The sequence below is a fragment of the Scardinius erythrophthalmus genome (assembly GCF_964197995.2).
Source record: "Scardinius erythrophthalmus genome assembly, chromosome: 7".
Classification (NCBI taxonomy): domain Eukaryota; kingdom Metazoa; phylum Chordata; class Actinopteri; order Cypriniformes; family Leuciscidae; genus Scardinius; species Scardinius erythrophthalmus.
Genome location: NC_138227.1, coordinates 26,157,669 through 26,182,500, shown reverse-complemented (window position 1 = coordinate 26,182,500; position 24,832 = coordinate 26,157,669). Strand labels below are relative to the sequence as shown.

The window sequence follows — 24,832 nt, the reverse complement described above, 5'->3', positions numbered from 1 at the left end:
TGAATTGATATTCCTCTAGCCCAAGCCACACTACTCGTTGAGTGAGCGCAAACTCCAAAAGGACAGGTCTCATGCATAGAAGCATATGCCAGTGCAATTGCTTCCACAATCCAATGGGGACAGCCTCTGTTTCGAAATCGGCAGTCCCTTAGTGCGGCCTATGAAACAGCAAACAGCTGCTCAGACAGACTAAAGTGAATAGACCTGTCCAGAGCGGGTACTGGGCGTCGGGGATGTGATGTTGACGCAGAGTCTTGAGAAGCAAATCCTTGCAGCGCCATTATCTGTGCTCTAAATGAAGTAGGAAGCACTTTAGGCACATACCCCGGTCTGGGCTGTAGTCTGACCATACAATCATCCGTACCAAACTCCATACAAGCAGCGTCTGTAGACAGTGCATGCAAATCACCCACCCTCTTACCACACGCTGAAGCGAGCAATAGCACCTTCTTGAATGAGACCACTTTCAACTTCCCCACCGTTCAAAGGGTCAAAATGTGCCATTTTAAATGAACTTCGCTTCGCCAGGGCGTGATTCAGCGGCATCAGATCCGAAATAGGGCTGCGAGTCACTAATACGCGAATCTGGACACTTTCAGCAATAGTTGAAGCGGTCTCATATGCAGAATCCCGAGCTGGCACACCATTGCCGCTACTGCCATCATCTCCAGCAACCTCTAAAAAACACTTCAGAATCACAACTCTCCCCGGTTTCACAACTCAGCACCTTGTAATGGTTCACGATTAATACCGTTCCCAATTATTCTAAAACCATCCTCACAGTTTATAGAAATAATCTCGCGGTAACTAAAGAGCCTATCCTTTAGTCGTGACCTTAAGGAGTTAGATGATCAGTCTATACATGTTAATATTCTACTATAAAATAATAGATATATCACAAGTATTATAAGTCTATCTTTTGAGGTACTCCTTGAACCGTTTTCGCAATATAACATCACTCTGTTACATGCTGCCTCTTTGGCTAGGCTATATGATCAAATCAACACACATGGTAATAATTCTTTTAACAAAAAGAATGCTCACCCCACGTGCGCGTCCCCTGCACAAAGGATTTCCTGTTCCAGGCAAACTGAAGCATACAGTATGACTGCTTGTGACTATGTTCATCACACATTCTGACACTTCTGGAAACGTGCTGTTGTGGCAAAAACAATAATTAAACAATCATCATCACTGCATAAGAGACACCAAGAATCAAATTGTGTTTTAAAAGATATTTATTCTCTTGCAAGAGGCTTAGTCACAAAATCACAGCAGCTACCCCGTGACGTGAGCAAGACCTGACACCCAGCCCAGGAAATTCCCTTCTTATACTCCTTCTTCAAGGTCTTTTCTCTGTAGTTTTCCACTCACCCAGCATGGCCACATCCACATCACATTTAGAATAGATGACCCCTCTAACCCCCCCCCCCCCCCCCCCCCGGCTAAATTATCTTCCATACCTAAAGAGTTAAAGGTTCTTAACCATTTGTCTTACTGTGTGTGTCTTCCTTATGTCAGGTGTACAAACATACATAAATTCCAGAAGAGAAACAATGCTTAAAACAATGTCTAAGGAAGTTAATGAAAAAAAAGTAAAATATAAATTTTTCTACAACAATTCCTCCTCTTTATCATTCTCTGATAAACGATTGGTTTCATTAACACTACATTAGTACTGATTATAACAACTTAAAACTCATGCTTGTTTATAATGCTAAGAAAACTCATACATGATTATTATTTCACTCAACATCAAACCCATAAATGATTATAATTGTTTCAAGTCTTTACATCACAGTTATACTCTTCATGTCTGATTTTCGTATACCTGATCACTATACTTGAACCTTGTGAAAAAAGTTTAAAAGGAAAAAGGTTAGGCTGTTTTTGTAAGGATAGGCCCTTAATTTTATAGCAAGCAAGTACAGGTTTATCTGAAGCCGGGCTAAATATGCAAGCACTGTTGCTGTATTCCTGGCATGGGCTAGACCCTCAGTCACCTCAGTATAAACAAGAAATAGTATAGATTATATTAGTTGGAAAAACATATTAATTCAACACCCCTGGTTGATTCAACAAGCCATACAATGAAATACAAAAAAATAAAAAGTAGATAAAAATCCCTCATTTCAAACCCTGTCCTTGTACGCCACCTCGTAACACGAATGATTGCTGCTTTTAACCCTCTTTGCATATCATCTTCCTCAGAGAATAAGAAAAGAAAACCCCAGTTTACCACATTTCACTAGCTTCCGCTACTTCCATCATCTTTACATTTGTGTTCACCATTATCATCATCAGGCTAGACTGTCATTTTCACCAATTGAACAGCCCTGTTCTCAGTCTCTGTACTGAGCTGGAAACACATTTCATAATACATGGCAAGCATAACAATATCGCCAATCCTACTGCTAAAATTGGCAGTACGGTTTGAATCACCCAGTATGCCCACCCTCCCCAGAGAGTCATGAACCAACCAGCCCATTTGTCATTCGCATACTTCACATCATTGAATAGATTTTCTACCTTTCCTGAAAGCATTTGCCAATCAAATCATTAGATCTATATCAATACTAAGCCCTAGTTTCATTTAATCAAATAAAATCATCAAAATCATCTCAAAACAAATTATTCTGCTAAACTTAAACCATTAGTTGGTCCATCTTGTCTTGCCGGTCGTCCCTTTTGGTCTGACCTGTGGAATCAACAACCTGAAACATATTATCACTTAATAGCATTCAGAGTCCTGAATGCTATTTTATATTTGTCTTTTGCCCACATCAGGGAATTTAGACATTACAATCCAGTAATACTGCTTCTGCTTATTTGATCAATTCACTTATTAAAAATATTATTATAGATCTTTCCTTCAAAAGGATTCCCTTAAGACTTAAATCTTTCAACCTTCTTTTAACCTTCAATCTTCTTACGACTTCCATCTATCAGCTTTCCTTTAACTTTCTTTTCTCCCTTATTTACTCGCACGTTCTTTTCACTTTCTTTAGCACTGCGTTCACATTCTTAGTTCTTTCTCAGACGAAAACTTTAATATCACCATTTAAATACTGTTCTACTTTCAAACCCACATTAATACTCGTCACTTTCACATTATCACTTTCTTTTACACCTTCTGAGTAGGCATTTACAGTTACGAGCTAAATGCCCTGCTGACCATAATTAAAACCCTCTCTGTCACCTTGCCTATAGTTTGATCATTGAGCTTGCAAACGGCTCCAAATTACTGCACACCCTTGAAGCAGTGTGTCCCAATCAGGAATGTAAACAGAGCCCCTGATAAGCAGTTCTCTGTATTCTTTTGGCGGTCCACCAGTGCCGGATTCAATCACAATAGCCGAATCATAATCTTCATCATTATTATTGGCAGCACATTCATTTTCATAAGCTGCACAGAAAATCATTCAACATTTTCGAAGGTGTTTTCACAATGTTTCTGTTTAACTTGAATCACATTTGTCTAAGGAAATGATCCCCGACCCATAATTACATTTACTTGTTTTTTTTTTTGTAATCATCGGCAGCAATACAAGGCTAGAAATTAAAAATGTTCAGTTTCTTTCTTTGTTTAGCCAGTCAAGTTGTTGTTTAAATTTCAAAACAGAATCAAAACCCTGACTAAACATTTTCTTTTTAATTTCACATTTCTTTGAAGTCAGAGCTTCAGAGCTTCAGAGCACGTCTGCTTACAGCGTTTGCTCTCTTCTGTCTCACTGTTTGTTTCAGGACTCTTCATAAAGTATAAAATTCGTACTAAATGTCATCAATTTCATTAAAACTGGTTTGTTTGTTCTGGTCTGCAGATTTAACTTAATGTTATCATTATTTTCTCAGTCCCACTTATCTCTATTGTTCCACAAAATCCAAAATATTATATTACTCTTATCTCAATCCCTATTTCCCTCCCTACATGCCAGTTCCTTCTGCTTCCTTTTCCTTTCTTTTCGCTCTGCCTCATCTAATCAGTACATTATTGTTTTCTTACAATCCCCACACACACGTCTTATACAACCTTTTTGTTTTTGTTTTCAGCCTAGTGACACTTAAAGTTCCCTCTTTAGGGAAAATCATGATATTTGATCAGCTTTTGTATGTCCATACATTTATGTCCGTAATTTTTTTTTTTTTTTTTTTCATTTGACAGAAAACTGGTGTATAAAAATTATCGAGCTTACTGTGAGATGACCCCATACTGGCTGATTCTACTTTCCCTGGATTTTTCTTCGACGTGCGTCTTACTAATCTGTCAGACGCCTCAGACAGATCCGATTTTTTAACCCAAAATCGGCCAGGTCTGCACTTTCCAGTGCCCTGTAATTACGGCTTACTCAAAATCTTTTCGTGAGCACTTTCCAGCGCTCGATTGATTCCGGTTCACCCAATTAATCAGGTGTGGCTCTTCCGTCCACTTTTACGAGCTAGTTACCGGACCGCCGGTAACTTTCTATGCCCGCACCAAAGAAATAGTATCAGCCACTATGGTTCACTCACAGTCATACCAAAATTACACCACCACACAAAATAAATTTGACTGTCTCTTACCAGAGATGCTTCTATTGCCACCGGGTTCTTTCTGATTCCAGTGGAGTTCCTCCTGGCCCTGATAGCAGTTGGCTCTTCTCTCTCAATTCTGCGAGGTAAGACTAAAGCCTGGTGCTTCAGGATGAACAATCGTCAATCCGCTTTACTCAGGGCCAGAAGAAACTGCCATGGAATCCCAACTTCTGACACCAATTGTGGCAAAAACAATAATTAAACAATCATCATCACTGCATAAGAGATACCAAGAATCAAATTGTATTTTAAAAGATATTTATTTAATTTAACTTGTATTTTAAAGGTCCCGTTGCATGCGATTCCATGTTTCAAACTTTAGTTAGTGTGTAATGTTGCTGTTAGAGCATAAATAATATCTGTAAAATTATAAAGCTCAAAGTTCAATGCCAAGCGAGATATTTTATTTAACAGAAGTTGACTACAAAAAACGGCTCGATTGGACTACACCCCTCTACATCCTGCATTAGTGACATCACCAGAACCGTTTCTTGACTAACCTCCGCCCACAGGAATGCTCCCTCAACTCTACTGGCTACTTGCGCACTTCTTATAACTTAGCCTACTGTGTTTACTCAGCTCTTACGGTGATTTTCTGAAGTAAAACTGACACTTCATCTTTTGTGTGATGTACAATAAACTTTATTAAACTCATCAGTACATGTTTGATCATCATTCAGACAGCAGACTTGTAGGCTATTAATAAATAATGGATACATAGCCTACAAGCAGATGACAAATACGTTTTAATAACCGTAATTAAACTACTAAACCAAACCTGTTTCATCTCTATACAGCAATCTGACTCTGTAGGCATTATTGTCCGACTCGAAATGAACGCCGTTACTGAGAGTTTCTGATATTATCATCATTCCGTGAGATGAATTTTTCCTGACAGACTGAGCACGAGCTCATGAAGCTCCGCCCCCTGTGTCGTCCAGCAGCAGCTTATTTGCATTTAAAGGGCACACACTGAAACGGCTCGTTTTTCTGAGCCCCAAAAAATGTCAATTTAAACATGCTGTAAAAAATGATCTGTTGGGTATTTTGAGCTCAAACTTCACATACACACTCTGGGGACATCAGAGACTTATTTTACATCTTGTGAAAAGGGGCATAGAACGGGACCTTTAAAAGATAGATATTTAAAAGATATTAACCCCCCCTTGGCTAAATTATCTTATTTTAATGAGTTAATGGTTCTTAACCATTTGTCTTACTGTGTGTGTCTTGTTTACGTCAGGTGTACAAACATACATAAATTCCAGAAGAGAAACAATGCTTAAAACAATGTCTAAGAAAGTTAAAATATAAATTTTTCTACAACAGTGCACTTGGCATCCGCGTAGCGAGATATGGTTTGAAGATCTTTGTGACACATCTGGTGCTGCTCGCTGTCTCATGACAGGGTGCCGCCTTTTGGGGCAATGTTGACATCGTCGAAAGCGGGACTCTGCTTATAATGCACAAGCTAGAGTTAAGAGGAAAAGAGCTCTGGGGCCCTATTTTAACGATCTGAAACGCAAGTGTCAAGCGCAAAACGCAAGTAACTTTGTGGGCGGGTCTTGGGCACTGTTGCTATTATACCAGCGGGATAAATGACTCTTGCGCACCGAGGCAAATCTAAAAGGGGTTGGTCTGAAGTAGCTTCATTATTCATAGGTGTGGTTTGGGCGTAACGTGAAATAAACCAATCAGAGCGTCATCTCACATTCCCTTTAAGAGCAGGCGCGTTTTGTTCTAAAGCGGATTCCTATTTTAACGGCGGATTTGCCAGGCGCGCGCCGGCAGCGGTTCACAGCCGAGGAGAGCGACGTTCTCGTCAGGGCCGTAAAACACAGAAAAGTGACGTTGGGGATAGATAAACACACCCAAATTAACTTAGGTTAAACAGGCGTATGATAATTTGGGTTAATGTTTAAGCTAGATTTATGCTTTTATAATAAATTGTCTATCTATCTATCTATCTATCTATCTATCTATCTATCTATCTATCTATCTATCTATCTATCGTAATAATGTATGATTTGCAAAAATGAAAACTGCTGCTTCTGTGAAGATGAGAGAATCAAAGTGTATGCGCGTTGTGCTCACGCTACATTGATTATGGCCAAGCATGCGCCCTTAAAATAGCATATGAATAACATGCGCAACGCGCCACTGACTTTAAACTATTTTTTCCTGGTTAGTGGCGCAATTGTTTTCTAAACCTGCAAAATAGCATGAAGGAACGTTTGCGCCGGAACACGCCTCCTTTTTTGCGCTGAACCGCCCAGGGAGCGCAAGTTCATTCCCTAGTTTAGCGACGTGCTTCTGTGGAGGGAAAAGCGCGCTTTGTGCGGGTGCAAAATAGGAATGATACATGCGTCGGTGTACAAAGTCAATTGCGCTGGGTGCAAGATAGGGCCCCTGGTGTTGAGACATGTTTGGTTTAAATTTTATTGCAAAATTTATTTGCAATATACAGGCCAAACATTCCCCTCTGTCGCCTGCAATATGCGAAGGAACAGACATGTGCAACAAACTTCAGCATATTCAGTTGTCAGACATGACTGCAACTTCAAATGGGACCGGGTTCTATGATCAGATGGGTTTGGTGCAAACCGAGAATAAAATATACCCAATGCCCACGGTTAAATATACTGCTGGATCTTTAATGTTTTCTGCTGGAGGTCCTGGACTTCTTGTTCAGATATATGGCAAAATTTTCTTTCAAATACTAACAGATAAAAAGTCAAAACCTGACCTCCTCTGCTAGACATATTATAATGGGCCATGGTTGGATCTTCCACCTGTACAATGATCCAAAACAAACAAAAATGTGTAACTGAGCACAAAATGAAGCTTCTGCAATGACTATCCCAATCCCCTGACCTGAACACTATAGAAAATGAGTGGGGTGAACTGAACAGAAGTGCCAACGTGGATCTGGGAATCTGAAGGATCTGGAGAGATTCTGTATGGAGGAATGGTCTCTGATCTCTTGTCAGATGTTCTCTAAACTCTTCAGGCATTATAGAAGAAAACTCAGAGTTGTTATCTTGACAAAAGGAGGTTGCAAAAAGTTTTGAATAAAGGGTGCCATTAATTGTGGCTAAATTGTTTTGAGAAAAACATTTCATAATGAGATTCTCCCTTCATTTTCAATTCTTTTGCTTCAATAAAAGGTTGGATTTTTGTCAAGTTTTTTTTAATATATGATCAAAAGGATTAACAATGCAGATTTATTTGCACAGGCTTCTTTGTTCATATTTACCAGGGGTGCCATTAGTTCTAACACATACATACATTTAGAAGTTTATGCTCTCTAAAATTTTTATTTCATTATTTTTTAAAGAAATTAATACTTTTATTAAGCAAGCATTAAATTGATCAAAAGTCACTAGTAGTAAACTAGTGTTCCATTTTGACCATATCCTCATACTGAGTCCTATAGTGAAGTAATAACCAGTAATCTGCATAGAGGAATAAGCCTTCTAACCTATAACAATGGACCCAGTTGTATTAGTTTGTCCCTCATGTCTTAGCTCTGTTGTTCCAAAATGAGGCCTATTGCCACAAGTTCACATGCCTCAGGCCACATGCCTGCTAGTCTAGTCTCTGACCTCTCAACTATTAAGGCACAGCTCAGCGTCTGTGAATTTGTGTGAGTGTGAAACACTTTCTCTGGCTCCCATCATCACAGAGTCTGTTGACTTGGAGGTTGGAAAGGTGTGTGTGTGTGTGTGTGTGTGTGTGTGTGTGTGTGTGTGTGTGTGTGTGTGTGTGTGTGTGTGTGTGTGTGTGTGTGTGTGTGTGTGTGTGTGTGTGTGTGTGTGTGTGTGTGTGTGTGTGTGTGTGTGTGTGTGTGTGTGTGTGTGTGTGTGTGTGTGTGCGTGTACCTATGTTTCAGCGTGTTTTTACTGTAAATAATAATACTATCCATCATGTCGCCTATCTTTCTCTGAGAGTTCACTGCTGGGACACAGCAGGGATAGCTGCTAAGTATTCAAGTATATCTAATTGAATTAAATGGTCTACCTCAGCTTTGATGAAAGTCTCTGCTGCTGTGTGTGTGTGTGAATTCTAACTTTGTACTTTGGTCGGTGTGTCACGCGTGTTGGTCTAGCGGAAGTCTTAAGTAGGAGATTATGGGAGGGTTCTGAGGACATTTGCGTGGCTGTCATTAGAACGGTGGAATGTTTGCATGAAGGGGATTATGGGGTCTTGTAAAAGCAGGCATTCGTTCACCGGAAATATCCCCTTTTTTCTATCCAAAGTGACTTGCATTAAATGCAAGGCATACATTTTATCAGTTCATGCACTCCCTGGGAATCAAACCCATGACCTTTGCATGACCATCACCATTGTAGTCCATATATATACTTTTTTTTAAAGAAATGGATACTTTCATCCTGCGAGGATGGGTTAAATTGATCAAAAGTGACAGTGAAGACATTTCTAATGTTACAAAATATTTCTATGTTGTTCTTTTGATCTTTCTATTCATCAAAGAACCCTAAAAACATTATAATGATTTAGACAAAACTGTTTTCAACATTGATAATAATAAGAAAGGTTTCACTTCCGGTTTTTAGTATTATAACCTGAACAACAGCTCTATTGATCTATAAATGAGTTTAACATGTGAATACATGTCTGTATGGTTCAGGAGTCGTGTGTGATGGTGTGGACAGCTGTATTTTGCTGTGCAAGCCCTAATCGTAAAGCAGAGGTGTACGGATGTGTGTGTGTCTGTGTGTGTGTTGCTAGGGGAATCCATTGAGTCTTTAGTAATTATCACAGTCAGTGCTTTTACTGAAAGACTGTGAACACCCTCATCACACACTGATCTAGTTCTGTCACAACCACTGAGTGCATGCTGCTTAACACACACACATATTCTTATACTTGTTTCACATCACAAAGTCAAGCAGAATTTGATCCAATGTATCTCTTTCTCTCCTTTTTTTATTTAAGTTGTATTTAAAACGTTTGTCTTGTTGAAAGATAAATATTGCACCTACATACTGCATACTACTGTTCAAAAGAAGTCTCTGATGTTCACAAAGCATTTATTTTATTAAAAATAAAGTAAAAACAGTAATTGTGAAATAATATAAAAAATTAAAATAGCTGTTATAAGTTGTTTGGGGTAATGCATCACAAGTAACGTGAGTTACGTAATCAGATTACTTTTATCAAGTAACTAATAAAGTAACGCATTACTTTTGCCTTTAAAATATCTGAGTTACTTTTTCAAATAAGTAATGCAGGTTTCTTTGTTTTTACATTTATTGACTGACTTTGCATTTTCTTCAGCCTTAAGCCCCGTTCACACCGCAAGCGACTTTGTCGCTGTATGTCGAAAGTCTCTGTACTGTGAAGTCGCTTGTGGGCGTTCGTAGTGCTGTTGCTCTAATGTTATTGGTAGACTGCACGTCTGGCCATATCTATACAAAATACCATCACAAGTGATATATACAACTATATCATTTTAATTTGACTAGGAGTTAGGCTCAAAAGAAACAGTATGCTGTTAGGAGAGTGTTTTTATATTACCACAGGAGTGTTCAGTGGATTAAATCATTTAGCCTACTGGATTAACGATCGATCAATCAACAGATTAACTCACACTGTCATAAATTACTAAAACGTCATTCGAATTTGACAAATAATCAATTTTCTTGTCCCTAATAGTCAACTTAATGCAGGGGAAACTGTAAAATGAACTGCAGCAGTGCTAAACTTAAACTTGCATCCTAAAATTACAACACTCAAACTAAATGTGTGAATTAAACTCACTGAAACTGTCGACAGTTTCTTTTCATGCATCATTTTATTATATCCATGTTTGTGGTTACAGTCAAATCATATAAAACAGTGAAATTGCCCTCGAACTCTTCTGTCTTGCCTGCACTCGAGACGGTGACGTGAGCTGAGCTCCACTGAAAGTCTTCTTTCCTATTGGTTGTCGCTCGCGAAAATCGCTTCTCATTTGCATAAAGTTGAAAATTCTGAACTTTTTTGCACGTCTCGTGTCGCTTGACACGCCCACATTCTGTCGCCAACGGTCACTGTCGCTCGTGTCGCCGGAAGTCGCCAGCGCTCCATTGAAATGAATGGGATCATGTCGCTTTGTCGCTGCGTGTCGCTAGCGGTGTGAACGGGGCTTAAGGCTTAAGCCCCGTTCACACTACAAGCGACTTTGTCGCTGCATGTCGCCAGTGGCTGGCGGTGAGGTCGTTAGTGGGTGTTCCCACTACTGGTTGCCTAGTAATGTTTGTGAGTGACATTCACAGATGGTACTCCATGTTGTAGACAACAAATCTGTTTTCTTGCCTCTACAAGCTAACATTTTGGAAGGAAAAGTCTAAATATAAATGGAATCAGTGCATAAAATGCATAACATTAAAGATGAATGAGAAACAGCGAGTGCCCTGTGCTATCGCGGCTATTTAACTGCAGCAAATGGGCAAATACTGGTCTTTCTGAGTTCACGAAACCATTCAGGCTCGGAGTCAGCACGGCGAGTACTACTGTATGTACACGGAGACATATCATACATTATAGGACCGTTTCTGACTGCTAAAATAAACTTCTCATTCATCTTGCCTCGGTCGGACGCGGCACTGAAGAGTGACGGATCACGTGTGCTCCACTGACTTCACTCCTATTGGTTGTCGCTCCCGAAAGTCGCTCTTCATTTGCATAAAGTTGAACAGATCTCAACTTTGTCACGTCGCTGGACATGCCCCATCCGGTCGCCAACGGAAATCGCCGGAAATCGCCCGCTCCCCATTGAAATTAATGGTATCGCGTCGCTTTGTCGCTCGTAGTGTGAACGGGGCTTTATTCATTTGACTTATTCAAGTACTTGGTACTATAACGCATTCGTTTTAACAGTAACTTTTCCCTACACTGTACTTCAGCGTCACATAATCCTTCAGAAATCATTCTAATATGCTGATTTACTGCTCAGGAAACATTTATTGTTATTATCAGTGTTGAAAACAGTTGTGCTGCTTCATATATATTTGTTGGAAACCATGACATATTTTATTTAGATTTCTGTAATGAATGGAAGTTCAAAAGAACAGCATTTATTTGAAAGTGAAATATTTGTTAACATTATGAAAGTCTCTACTGTCGCTTTTGATCAGTTTAGCATCCTTGCTGAATAAAACTATTAATATCTTCACAAAAAAAAAATCTTACTGACCTCAAACCTTTGAACGGTAGTGTACATAATTACATAAGATTTACACTTTCCTTTATACATTGTATACAGTGTTTTAGCAGCATTAAATATATGCAAAGCAGAGAATGATAATGTGCTACAATGCTTTGAGCAACAAGTACACTCACACATGGTTTAGTTTTGTCTATAGTTTTTTACTTATTGACTTTTTTTTACTTTTTTACTCACTGCCAGTGCTGTGCTATTGTCTCTGATCAAAGTAAAATCCACTGCCTTTCAGGCCAAAACAGGTCATCAAAAAAAAAAGCATGCTTGTTTTTGTGTGTTTACATTAATAGAAGATGAAACTGTTTGGCTTTGTCAGCTCAAGATATTGACCGGAGGAAGAGAAAGAGAGCAACGTTCCTGGTATTTTAATTTAAAGTGCTCTGAAACTGAAACTGTCACAAACCAGCTGTGGGCAGAACCCGCTATTAGCATCCTTTCCTCCCATTCAGGGAGGCTGTGTGTGCAGGTTACATGTCTGTTTGTTTTTGGAATCATTCTATGTTCATTGTGTTCAGTTTCTCGCAACTCCTTGTTCCAATGATCACCACCCTCATTAGTTCAGATTGTTCGGCCGTGTCTCTTTAATTATCCCATCAGCTCCTCCCTGTCTCGTGTGTATATTTTCCCTGTGTTCTCCCTATGTCTTGGTCGGTTCTCGTTTGGATTTGGATTCAGTCAAATATTTGACAATATTTGCCACTACATTTTGTAATATTTGTATTGTTTGTGTATTAGGGGTGGGAATCTTTAGGCACCTAAAGATCCAATCCGATTCCGAGAGTCAGAATCCGATTCCAAAACGATAATTGATCTACTTTTTTTCCACATTAATTCAATTGTTTACCAACTAGAAATTCTCAATCTTTTTATTTAATTGCATATGTAATTATAAGTAGCCTACTTTTTAAAATAATTACAAATTAAATTAAAACAATTTATGTTAAGAATTTTAAATATATAAACTAATAAAGCTTCAAAACAAAAGCAAATAGTAAATAACTAAGAGCAATAAAAAACATTACATGCAATAAACAAAATGCTTTCAGTAGGCCTATTTAAGAGTATCTGAACGTGATTTTTGTGAGTGATTTTTCTGATTATTACTGTTGACATCATAGACTGCGGGAGAAGCTGCATTCACACAAATGCACTGATCTCTTTTAAAATTTAAGATGTGGTTTGTCCTGTCTGTTTTAATTACGTATGGTCGCCACATCGGAGTGATCCGATTGTATAGGAATCTCACTAGAGAGCCAATCTACCTCAAGTGAAACTAAACGAGCCAATGCACATTGGCATGCAATCATTTGCAGCAGCTGCTCTGCCATGCACTGCGGGTATACAGTATAATGAGAAGCAGGTGCGATTGCACTTCAGCTTTTCGCTGAGGAGCCGAGCATTTGGCCCGGCCGCGCAGCGGGGTACAGGAGCTCTGGCGACGTAACGTGGCGTCTCCGTTCCCTCCTTCAGGGAACGAGGGTTACCATACGTAACCTAGGCGTTCCCTTTCAGTCAGTCACGTTCAACGCCATGTCGGAGTGATCCGACTGTATAGGAATACCTACCAAAGCGCCACAGCAGCTGCCCTCTTTCAGTGCCCTGAGCAAGCCTCATGCCCCTTCTTGCCTGGAGGGATGATAGAAGAGGGCTTACACAGAGAGTGTCTGACACTGGTGTTCCATGATAACCCACACAGCGAGACTATTGGATAACACTGGGAAAGCGTGCCCTTACCGTTTAGGAAGGGGAACGCTGCGGTAGACACATTTTTCCCTGGAGGAGTTATGTGGAGATATATATCTAACCCAAAGGCTGTACTGCATATGAAATACTGGGGTGACTTAGCCCAAGGGAAAGACACAGGCTTCTGTTTAGGAGCAGCCGTGGAAGAATACACATATGGGATCCCCGCAGGGTCGTACATATGGAACCCAGCTTAGACCTGATTCTCAATGATTCAACAGATAAAGGCCTGGCGCCGGACACCCCGCCATGTCTGGCTCCGAGGGTGGTGGAGGACTCAACAGGTTTTTCACTCTGGAGTAATACCAGTAGGGCGCAGTAAGCCGACAGAACACGGGAGGAGACCGGCTCTACATGTAGGCTATAAAATCTAGCAAACGCGTTAGGTGTCGCCCAGCCCGCAGCTCTACAGATATCTGTTAGCGAGGCACCACGTGCCAGCGCCCAGGAGGACGCAACGTCTCTCGTAGAGTGAGCATGCAACCTGAGCTGGCAGGGCACGCCTTGTGCTAGGTAAGCCAAGGCGATGGCATCCACTATCCAGTGGGCCATCCTCTGCTTGGAGACAGCCTTTCCCTTCTGCTGGCCTCTGTAACAGACAAAGAGCTGGTCTGAGGTCCTTAGGCTTCGAGTTATGTCCACATACAGTCGCAGAGCGCGGACAGGGAAGGAGCAAAGCCAGGTTGGGTCTGCCTCCTCCAGGGGCAGTGCTTGCAGGTTCACTACCTGGTCCCTGAAGGGAGTGGTAGGAACCTTGGGCACATAGCCAGGCCGGGGTCTCAGTACCACATGGTCGTCCAAACTCTAGACACGATTCGTCAATCAAAAATGGCTGCAGGTTCCCTATCCTCTTAATAGAGGCCAGTGCAACCAGCAGCAAAGTCTTCATGGAGAGAAGCTTTAAGTCTGCTGACTGCAGAGGCTCAAAGGGAGCATCCTGAATGGCGGGCGAGTTGCGACATGAGACAGGAGCGTAGACCACCTTGCCGGTTGATGTACGCAATGGTCATAGTTTTGTCCGTACGCCCTCTTCGGACCCAGAGATGGAAAAAACTTTGGGTTTTGAAAATTTGGGTACCGCTGGTTTTGACGCCAGCACAAATAAAAGGAAATACAAGATTTTCCACCTGGCCCTTTTCTTGGGGAGGGAGTAGTGTGGTCACCATCTCCTGAAGAGCATTCCCCTCCATCTCTGGGTCGCCCATCCTAGGGCCTCTTGCCTTTGGCTTTGCCGCCCCTCTTGGAGCCTGTTGTGTGCTGACTCTCTCTCTCTTTGTAGGCGGTCTCTTACCAGCCATAATAATAACTTTTCAGCCCTCTCAGCACACCGTACCAGCTGTGAGAACAGCCTTTGTTTGCTCAGTCTTGCACACAAACAACACAAAGAGAAAGAGAGAGAGGGAGAATAGAGATCGACCCCACTGCCATGCTGTATCACCAACACCACACACGAAAGGTTCTCCTGAAAAGCTGTTCATTGAATGTCAACAGTCTTAGTATGATCAGCATCCGAAATACTCGGCTCCGAAGCGAAAAGCTGAAGTGCAATCGCACCTTCTGCTCATTATATACCTTCGCTGCGTGGCAGAGCAGCTGCTGCAAATGATCACATGTCAATGTGCATTGGCTCATTTAGTTTCACTCGATGTAGATTGGCTCTCTAGCGAGATTCCTATACAGTCGGATCACTCCGACGTGGCGTTGAACAAGCAAGCAGAATACGGGTGTTTCTAAAGCACACGCAGCATCATCTCGCATATCTGCGGTTAAAAACTAAGCTCAGAATTTTATCAGAATCGATCAGAATCGTTGGAGAGCTGTTGTATATACCACCCTTGTTGTATATACAGTGCTCCACTGCTGTCCCCGTATGTGTGTGTATGGTCTCAGTTCCCGTCAGTGTGTATTTTGTTTCAGTCAGAGCTCTTTTGGATAGTCAGTCATTCATGAAATTCACTAATTCATTCTCACGCAACAGTCATCACTATTTATTAACAGTCATCACAACACACTTAACATCACTGACCAATCAAACTCCATCCTTAAACAGGTAGGAATTGGTGACACACAGCAGTGTTGTGCATATACCGTAGTTTTTTCTTTATGTTTTGTCACACCCTTGTGGTGATTTTGTAAAAACACACTGCCATTCAAAAGTTTGGGTTTGAAAGAATTATCTTATGCTCAATAAAGCTTAATTGATACATTAATTTCGTAAACATATGTTATATTATAAAATATGATTCCAATTTAAAATAATGGTTTTATATTTGAATATAGTTAAAAATGTACTTTATTCCTGTGATTAAAGACAAATTTTCGGCATCTTTTGAATGGTAATGTACGTTTCAAAATAGCAAATTTAGAATGGATTCAGTTACACTATACTGTCACAAATGACAAAAACAATTACCGGTAACTATAATATATTATATTTTCTTAAACAAGAATTTTGACTTTCCATGGTAGAGTTGCAGTAGATATTACTATAATAGCATTGTATTATATTTATTTTCCCTCTCTTGTTTTCCAGGGAAATCCTGGTATCTTAGGTCGGCAGGGCCCCCAAGGCCCCCCAGGTTTCCCTGGCACCCCAGGACTTTCTGGCATGAAGGGTGTACGTGGTATCATAGGATTACCTGGAGAGTCTGGCTCGCCAGGAGACCAGGTACACAGAAACACACACATACCCATACACAATTCTCATACAAATCAATACAAGGACCTTCATTCTGTTGCACTCTTTTGTAATAGGGTGTTCAAGGAGTTAGAGGTCATGCTGGGTTAGATGGAGTGCCTGTAAGTGACAGTCTGCAGTATTCATCAATAGAAATACAGATTATATTCTATGTAACAATTGATAAATTTGTAGTTAACTAGACATACAAATGCTACTAGACATCATGAGTGCAATTGGTTAAATCTAATTAAGGTTTTTTTTCATAATTAAAAAAACATTATATTATGTTATATTCTATTCTATTACATTATACTATATCATATCATATCATATCATATCATATTATATTGTACTGTACTGTATTAATACAATAGTTTTTACTAGTAATTTACCTGCATGTTTTTACCCTATATGGTTTTTACCCTATGTTGGTCATCTTCCAGGGTCATCCGGGGCCTGGTGGTCTTCCTGGGCTTCCAGGGAAGGATGGATGTAATGGAACCAGAGGGGAACGTGGACTTGATGGTGAGAAAGGACGACCCGGCCTGCCAGGACCCATGGTACGACATAGGTTTAGCAAGCATCCCCACGTGAAACAGTTCTTAGAGTCAACATGAACCCATTTTACTTTCATAGTCTGATTTATTTCTGAGTGAAATAAATATTCAACAAGAATATTATACAAGATATTCAACAAGAAAAATTGTAGGGTGAGATTGATTTTATCCTTATGGATTTGGGAATCGATTGGATAGTGAAAAGTGGTCTGGAAAAGAGAGGGGTTAAAAATAAATATTAGAAAAAATAAAAATAAAAATTATTGGTGTAACACATTAAATCGCTTACAATTAGACCAGGAGCATGTAATTAGAAAGAAAATAGCATACAATAATGTCACAGTATGTTATTTTGATTTCCCGTTGACTGGGTTTATTCGGTTTAACCATTTCCTCTGGTTCTCAAAACAGCAATAACATAGCTGTCTCCATTTTTTTTTTTTTTTTTTTTTTGATCGTTTTTACGATTGTTTTAACATTTGAATTCCAGACCAAGGCTCTATCTTCACAGATGAGACTCTAGCATTTTTTCTGGTTCTGGAAAATATTGAGAAGGGTCAAGAACGGAACTATTTAATTGCCTCTGACTCAAGGTCTTGTCTTCAAGCACATGAATCCGTAAAGACTGACCACCCCATAATTGTCAAAATATGAACTAAATTAGATCTTTTGAAGAAGGCAAACTTTAATATCATCTTTTGCTGGGTTCCAAGTCACATTGGACTGACTGGTAATGAGAGAGTGGACACTAACAAGTGGCAGAAGGAATGGGACGAACATAAAAAATTATAAACTCAATGAAATGAATGCCATAATGAAATACTGAAAACCCCAGTATTAAAAAAAGTGTCTTCCATGACTTCAAATCTAGGCATGACCAAGTTGTCTTCACGAGGTGCTGACTGGACATGGGTTTCTTGATAGACACGATTCTCTCATGTCAAGTTCCTTTGACTGTTAAACATAGTTTTTTGGACTGTAATTTTTATGATACTGCCAGAAAACGCTTTTATTCAGAAACATGTTTACATGGAATATTTCAGAATGTATCACCTGACTGCATTTTAGATTTTCTATCTTATGGTAAGTTAAAATGTTTTTTATAATAATTTAAATTTTATGCATTGTGATTGCCATGTAAACAGCCCAGATGCTAACATGGTGTTAAAAACATAATAAACAAACAAACGATTGTTTTAACTAAATTATTTCCATGACTCCCTTCTTTTTTACTTGCATATGTGTTTTAGGGACTACCTGGGTTAAAAGGGATCAAAGGGGACACCTCTTATAGGATAACTTACATTCCTGGAAGACCTGTACGTATAATGCCATACATTCATGTCTTCATATTTTAGTACTGCTGAATGTATTGAAAGTAAGCAGTGCCAAAAATGTATCTTTTTATACCTAACAAATCTGTAAACGTGTGACCCTCATTCACAGGGTGTTGATGGATCACCAGGAATACGTGGACCACAAGTATGTACTAAGAGCAAAAAAGCAGATCTTATATGAACATATTATAGATTACATTGGTGTAGTGTAGTTATATGTTATTGCAGTGTTTTATTTATTAGATAGGTTGGCTTTGTTTGTCTGTGTCTGTGTTTGCATGTGCACAAAGGGAGTTGGAGGGTTTTTTGGCCCACATGGTCCACCAGGACGAGCAGGACCCAATGGATTTATGGTGAGAGAAGCATTCTCTACATTTTTTACAAGCACTACATCTGCAAAATGGTGTCGTATGTTTTTTTTTTTTTGGTTGAGTATCACAGTTTTTGTGTGTGTTAATATATATATATATATATATATATATATATATATATATATATATATATATATATATATATATATATATATATATATATATACATATATATATATATATAGTTGTAATCAGAATTATTCAACCCCCATTGCAAATCAGGTTTATTGGCAATATTTACAGACTTTCAGCTGTTTGCAATAAACAAATCAAACAAAAGTAATTGAAATAGCTCAACACAACAACTGTTTCAAGTGGTTTCCCCAAATTCAACTGAAAATGCAACTTTTAATGACTTCTGCAGTTTTAAAAAATTATTCAACAGATTACAACTGTAAATATACTGTATGTATGTATATATATATATATATATATATATATATATATATATATATACAAACTTAAGCTCAGCTGCTTGATCTCTTTTATCTAAATGTTTCTGAATTCTTTCATTTGATTTCTTGTATTTGTTTTTTCCTTTTTCTTGGCTTATCCTAGGGCTTACAGGGTTTACCAGGTCTGAGAGGCCAACCGGTGAGTTTTGCATGTACATGCCTATGAGAATGAACATTCTCTGAGATGACTGAAGTTAAAGGTACACTATACAGTATGTAACTTTTGGCCTTCCAGCAGTTAAAAACAAAACTGCATGCGTTTTGAAGAAGAACATTGTTTTGTGCTTCAGCTCTGCGTGACTTTGCGGATGAATATGGTTATCCTACAGCTCATAAAACATTCACTATAGGCTTAAGAGAAATAATCCGTTTAGATGGAGAGGATCTCAAGATGACTAGCTGAAGATGTCACTGTAACTTTACCCATTAATAGACACGATACTTCCTTGAAAATAAATTCAAGCACAGCGCTACAACAACCATAATGAACTGACCCTTCTGACCCTGTTCTAAAATATAAACACTTATTATAGGCTTACCATAGTGAATCAGGGTAAGACAAAAACACGTTTTGGAAGACGGACTGATGATGTATTGACTAATAAAAAAAAATTTCATTTTGAACAAAAAAAGTTACATAGTGTTCCTTTAATTTGACACAAACTTCTGCTTGTTCTCTGGCTGCCATCTGTGAGTAATATGGAACCATTTAGATTATTTTACCTTTTTTTAAATACAATTTTGCTCAATTTCCTGTAGGGAGACTCAGGAAGATCACTGCCTGGACCAAAAGGAGATGAGGTAAATAACACACATGGTAGTATGAATTTACAGAATATAAGTGAAGGTGTGTTTATGTCATCTTGATTCTCTTACAGGGGGAGCAAGGTCCCAAGGGGGATCCAGGTCCATTTGAATATGTGGAGCCCAACCCAGAAGACTATGTAAAAGGCGATAAGGTAAAACTTCCACATGTGAAATGAGTTTTCAGTTGCTAAGGTTTTATAAGGATGCCAGGTAGTAAATGATGGAGGATTAAAAAAAACAACTTTGTTTGTAGGGGGAAAAGGGACAAAAAGGAGTTTGTGGAATTCCTGGCCCTGACGTGAGTATTGTACATTTAAATCATTAGACCTACTGTAATAAGTTCTGAAATAGCGTAGCTTGCAGTAGTATGAGATCTACATTAGTTCAAGCAATAGTGTGGTTTTACATTAATTTATGTGTTTCTCAGGGTCTTGAAGGGCCTCAAGCAGAAAAAGGAGAGAAAGGCATAATTGGGTTCTCTGGACCCAGGGTAAGACTATTCACCCGTTTCCATATCATTTAATCCACAACAAACCAACACTGCAATAATTCCTGCATAACCCCTCAAACCAACCGTTCTAACACTCTAACCAACCAATAACACCACAAACCATCTAATAACAAAAAAGTATTAAAATCCAACCATTCCAAACCAACCAGTCAAAACATTGAAAATTAACCAATCCAACACATCAAATTCCACTAATTTTACACATTCAGAACTAATTTAAGTAATTTTACTCAACTCCATTCTTTGTGTACTTTTTCAGTCGTAGATGTTGTTGTACTAGATCTTACTATAGTTTATTTTTTAAATAATCATAGGGCCCTCCTGGATTTCCGGGCCAAAGAGGTTTTCAAGGACCCAAGGTACATGTGTTAATAATTCTTCATTATTATTAATAATTATTAATTTATATTAACATAATAGCTTTGTTGAATTAAACTGTTTGTCTCTTCTGTTGTTATGTTTTTTACATATACAGGGGAAACTTGGGGAAAACGGTCTCCCTGGTCTATTTGGCAACCCAGGACTAAAGGTCAGACACACACTCTGAATAGACTTTTCATCTGCATTTTAAATTTTGCTTAGTTGCATTGTATGAACTTTGAAAGATAGAGATTTAGTAAGAGATATTTAAACCTGTGGTGTATTGTCATTTGTTCACTGACGCTGCTGCTGTGAATGTGTGACAGGGCTTCCCAGGTGACCCCGGACCTAAAGGAAAACCAGATAACTATTATAACTATATCACAGGTAATAGTGTTTACATTAGTACACAACCACACTGTAAACATGTGAAAATTGTACAATTAGTGTTTCACTTGATGGCTTGCTTAAATTTATTGTGCAAACTGTAATTAATGCGTCAGTGAAGTTAAAGTACACTATCCAACTTTTTTTGTTCAAAATTGAAATTTAAAAGAGTCAATACATCATTAATCCTTCTTCCAAAATGTGATTTTGTCTTACCCTGATTCACTTTGGTAAGCAAGCATATTTTAAGAGTTTATATTTTAGACCTGACGGGATGTTTTTTTTGCGGGAAAATACATACGTACATATGACACTCGTCCGTGCATGTCTCATCATATCTGTAAATAGAGAAAATCAGTGTGTTTCTCAATCAACAGTCGGTCACTGTTTGCGGATTCCATAGAAATGAATGAGAAGTGCTGTAAACTGAATCCTAACTGCCGCAAAATTGTCCCTGACTTCTCCTATAAAACTGAACAATCTTTGATTAAAAATCCCCAAATATTATCCTTAATCCCGTCATTTTATTGACTTATTAGTTGCAAGTCTGAATTATTAGAGCCCTTTATTGGTTGTCTTATTAGTGACAGATCTTTTACTAGTAACTATTACAGCAACTAAGCAGAAAAATCAAAGACCAGAAATGAAACTATGATAATCTTTATTAATCCAAGGGAGCCAACAAACCCGACGTCACAGGTTGTAGTACTGCAAGAAGTCGGTGCCCTGTAATATCATTTTTGATTAGAGTGGAAATCCATTTACTAGATAATATTAACTTGACTGACTGCTTCATTTCCGCTTTAAGGGCAAATATGTTGAAATTTAGCCGATAGACTGTCGATTTCCTTAAAGGGATAGTTCACCCAAAAATTATGTCATAATTTATTCACCCTTAAGTTGTTCCAAAACATATGCGTTTCTTTCTTCTGTTGAACACAGCTGAAGATATTTTGAAGAATGTTGGTAACCAAACAAATGATGGATCCCATTGACTTCCATTCTTCAGAATATCTTCCTTTGCGTTTACAAAGAAATTTGAGAAACTTGAGGGTGAGTAAATGATGACAGAATTTGTATTTTTGGGTGAACTATCTTTTTAAGTGATAAACTGTTTTCCCACAAAAGCTGTTTATTCAATGAATTAAAGCCTCTCCTTCATTGGCAAAAGGCCTCTGGTCTCCTTCCCTGTGTACCGCAGCGTTACACTATTTTTTGCTAACCTTGGAGGCTTACCTTAAAATGGCTTTGGAAAAGTTGCTCTCTGGTTACTTTGAAGCGTCTATAGTGTGGGAGTGACATAGATTAATTGTGCGAGAAAGTCTCTAAATCTCAAACCTCTGGGGAACCATCCATTTTAAAGATATGCTGAATAGAGGAGAGTCTGCTGGCAAAAAGAGAGCGTGACAGAGCTCGTAATAAAACGAAAGTCAACATTGGCTTGGCTTTGCAGAGATGGCGAGAACTGAGATTTTTTAGATGCGATCTCATAGTACAGCATTATATATTTTGAAGGGTATATATACAGTATATATATAATTATAAATGTATGATTTGATTTAAAAATGATGTTGTATTAATGTGTGCTGTAGGACCACCTGGAGATCCTGGGCTCCCTGGTGCCGCCGGGCCACCTGGGGATAGAGGGATGATGGGTATACCTGGTCCCCTTGGTGATTCAGGAGCATCTGTAACAGGTGTGAATAATCATAAATATCATCTTTTTATGGCATTTGTAAATTGTAAATCATAGTTTTGGTCTTAGGCTCAAACCTTCTGTCTGTTTCTGCTTTGCTCTTAGGTGCAATGGGTGAATCTGGTCTCCAGGGTCTCAATGGACTCAAAGGAGAAAAGGGTGACCCAGGACAAACATATGGGTTACTCTTAAGCTACGGTAAAATTTCAGATTTTTTTCCCATATTATGGCTGACCATAATAATATTCAGTAAGCATTTTATTAGACATTGTAATATTTGAAAGAATATTATGTGTGTGACTGACGTGTTAAGGCCAATTCACACCACACAGACAAGGGGGGGGAGGGCTAATTTAAATGGGGAGCAGAAGAAATACCCATACTATGACTCTCCGAATGACAATCCAGGGGTGCGTTTCCCAAAAGCATCGTTAGCCAACTATGGTCGCAAATTCCGTCGTTACCAGCATAGTTCAACGAGTCGGTGTTTCCCGAAACCATAGTTCTAACGAACATTCGCAAACAGCATCGCAAAGTTGTGTGGTTGGAACGACAGCTTGTTTGCATGACGTGTGGACTTGATCAATCCTTGTTGTGAGCAAAATAAGCAATATGACATTCCTGTGTCTTTTATTTAGAATACATACACATGTACTTTACATATTTTAGTTTGTCAAGAGATTTAAAGCATCGTTTTTGAAGAGTGCGCATGTGCGAACGTGCTCTACTACATTAGAACAAGCCTATGATTGAATCTGGAAATAAAGCAAAATAACTAAGAAAAATGATAAATAGTCCTCAGATGCCATATATATAGAATTATTCCGATTTTAAACAGATACATTAGAATAAGTTATTACTCCAACAGGTGCGTGACATCATTAAACAACGTAGTTGAACGATCAATTTGCGACAGTACGGTTTCTGGAAACAGTCGGGACTGGCTAGTTGATTTCTTCAACAATGCATCGTACTATGGTAGTTAAAGGAGAACTCCGGTCAATTTTAACGTTGAGCTTATTTTTTTGTACATTTGGAGTGCTGTCAATACAGAGAACAACGACAAAAATCGGTGTTGCCTACACCGAGTTATTCTATTTTTAAAATTTGCACCCTGTTGACTTCAATGGGGCAAGTACTAAACCTGCTTTTAGCCTCTTAACATCCTTCATGTGTCATTACAAGTGCACAGAAAATGTGAGTTGCCGAGTTCACGCGCGTGATCATAGGTACTAAACCTATGCGCGTGAACTCGGCAATCGACTACTTTGGACTTCACCCGAAAACAGGATGTAAACACAGGTATTTGCGCTGGCTTAAATAACATCATTTTTATACATTTCTTTCACATCTACTGCAGTCAGATTCACTCGTGTTCACTCTGAAGGAATCACTCACATTTTCTGTGCACTTGTAATGACACATCAAGGATGTTAAGAGGCTAAAAGCAGGTTTAGTACTTGCCCCATTGAAGTCAACAGGGTGAAAATTTTAAAAATAGAATAACTCGGTGTAACGTTAGGCAACACCGATTTTTGTCGTTATTCTCTGTATTGACAGCACTCCAAATGTACAAAAAAATTAGCTCAATGTTAAAATTGACCGGAGTTCTCCTTTAACCAGCGAGTTACGTTGTTGTACGGGAAACACACCCCTGGTGAGTGGATGCTACATAAGACATATAATATACTTACACTAATACTAACAAAAGTTTGGCATTGGTGAGATTTTTAAATGTTTTTTTATGTTAAATGTTTTTTAAAGAAGTCTCTTATTCCCACCTAGGCTGCATTTATTTGATCAAAAATACTGTAAACAGTAATATTGTGTAATAATATTGCAGTTTAAAATAACCGTTCTCTAGTTTTATTCTTTCTAAAATGTCATTTTTTCCTGTGATGTCAAAGCTGGATTTATGGCTTCATTAATCCAGTCTTCACATGATCCTTCAGAAATCATACTAATATGATGATTTGAAAACAGTAGATTTTATGTCCAACGTCACATGAATAAACAGGAAAACTGGTATCAATGCATCCACTTGTCGGAAAAACTGTTAATGGCAATACGAACTGACAGCGATATCTATGGACTTTTAAGGTAATCAGCTCGTTCTTTTATATTGTTG

At 38.8% G+C, this 24,832-nt stretch overlaps 1 protein-coding gene across 1 annotated transcript in view; it reads left to right on the top strand.

The window, feature by feature from the left end:
- The window catches only part of col4a4 (collagen, type IV, alpha 4), a 70,011-nt gene that overhangs the window by 21,235 nt on the left and 23,944 nt on the right, over positions 1-24,832 (top strand). The window contains exons 5-20 of the mRNA XM_081371610.1: positions 16,077-16,211; positions 16,298-16,342; positions 16,667-16,783; positions 18,031-18,099; positions 18,227-18,262; positions 18,408-18,470; positions 19,047-19,082; positions 19,703-19,744; positions 19,822-19,902; positions 20,004-20,048; positions 20,178-20,240; positions 20,576-20,620; positions 20,737-20,790; positions 20,948-21,008; positions 22,601-22,705; positions 22,810-22,902. Coding sequence (XP_081227736.1) covers positions 16,077-16,211; positions 16,298-16,342; positions 16,667-16,783; positions 18,031-18,099; positions 18,227-18,262; positions 18,408-18,470; positions 19,047-19,082; positions 19,703-19,744; positions 19,822-19,902; positions 20,004-20,048; positions 20,178-20,240; positions 20,576-20,620; positions 20,737-20,790; positions 20,948-21,008; positions 22,601-22,705; positions 22,810-22,902 — 1,090 coding nt within the window. The remainder of the gene's footprint in view (positions 1-16,076; positions 16,212-16,297; positions 16,343-16,666; positions 16,784-18,030; positions 18,100-18,226; positions 18,263-18,407; positions 18,471-19,046; positions 19,083-19,702; positions 19,745-19,821; positions 19,903-20,003; positions 20,049-20,177; positions 20,241-20,575; positions 20,621-20,736; positions 20,791-20,947; positions 21,009-22,600; positions 22,706-22,809; positions 22,903-24,832) is intronic.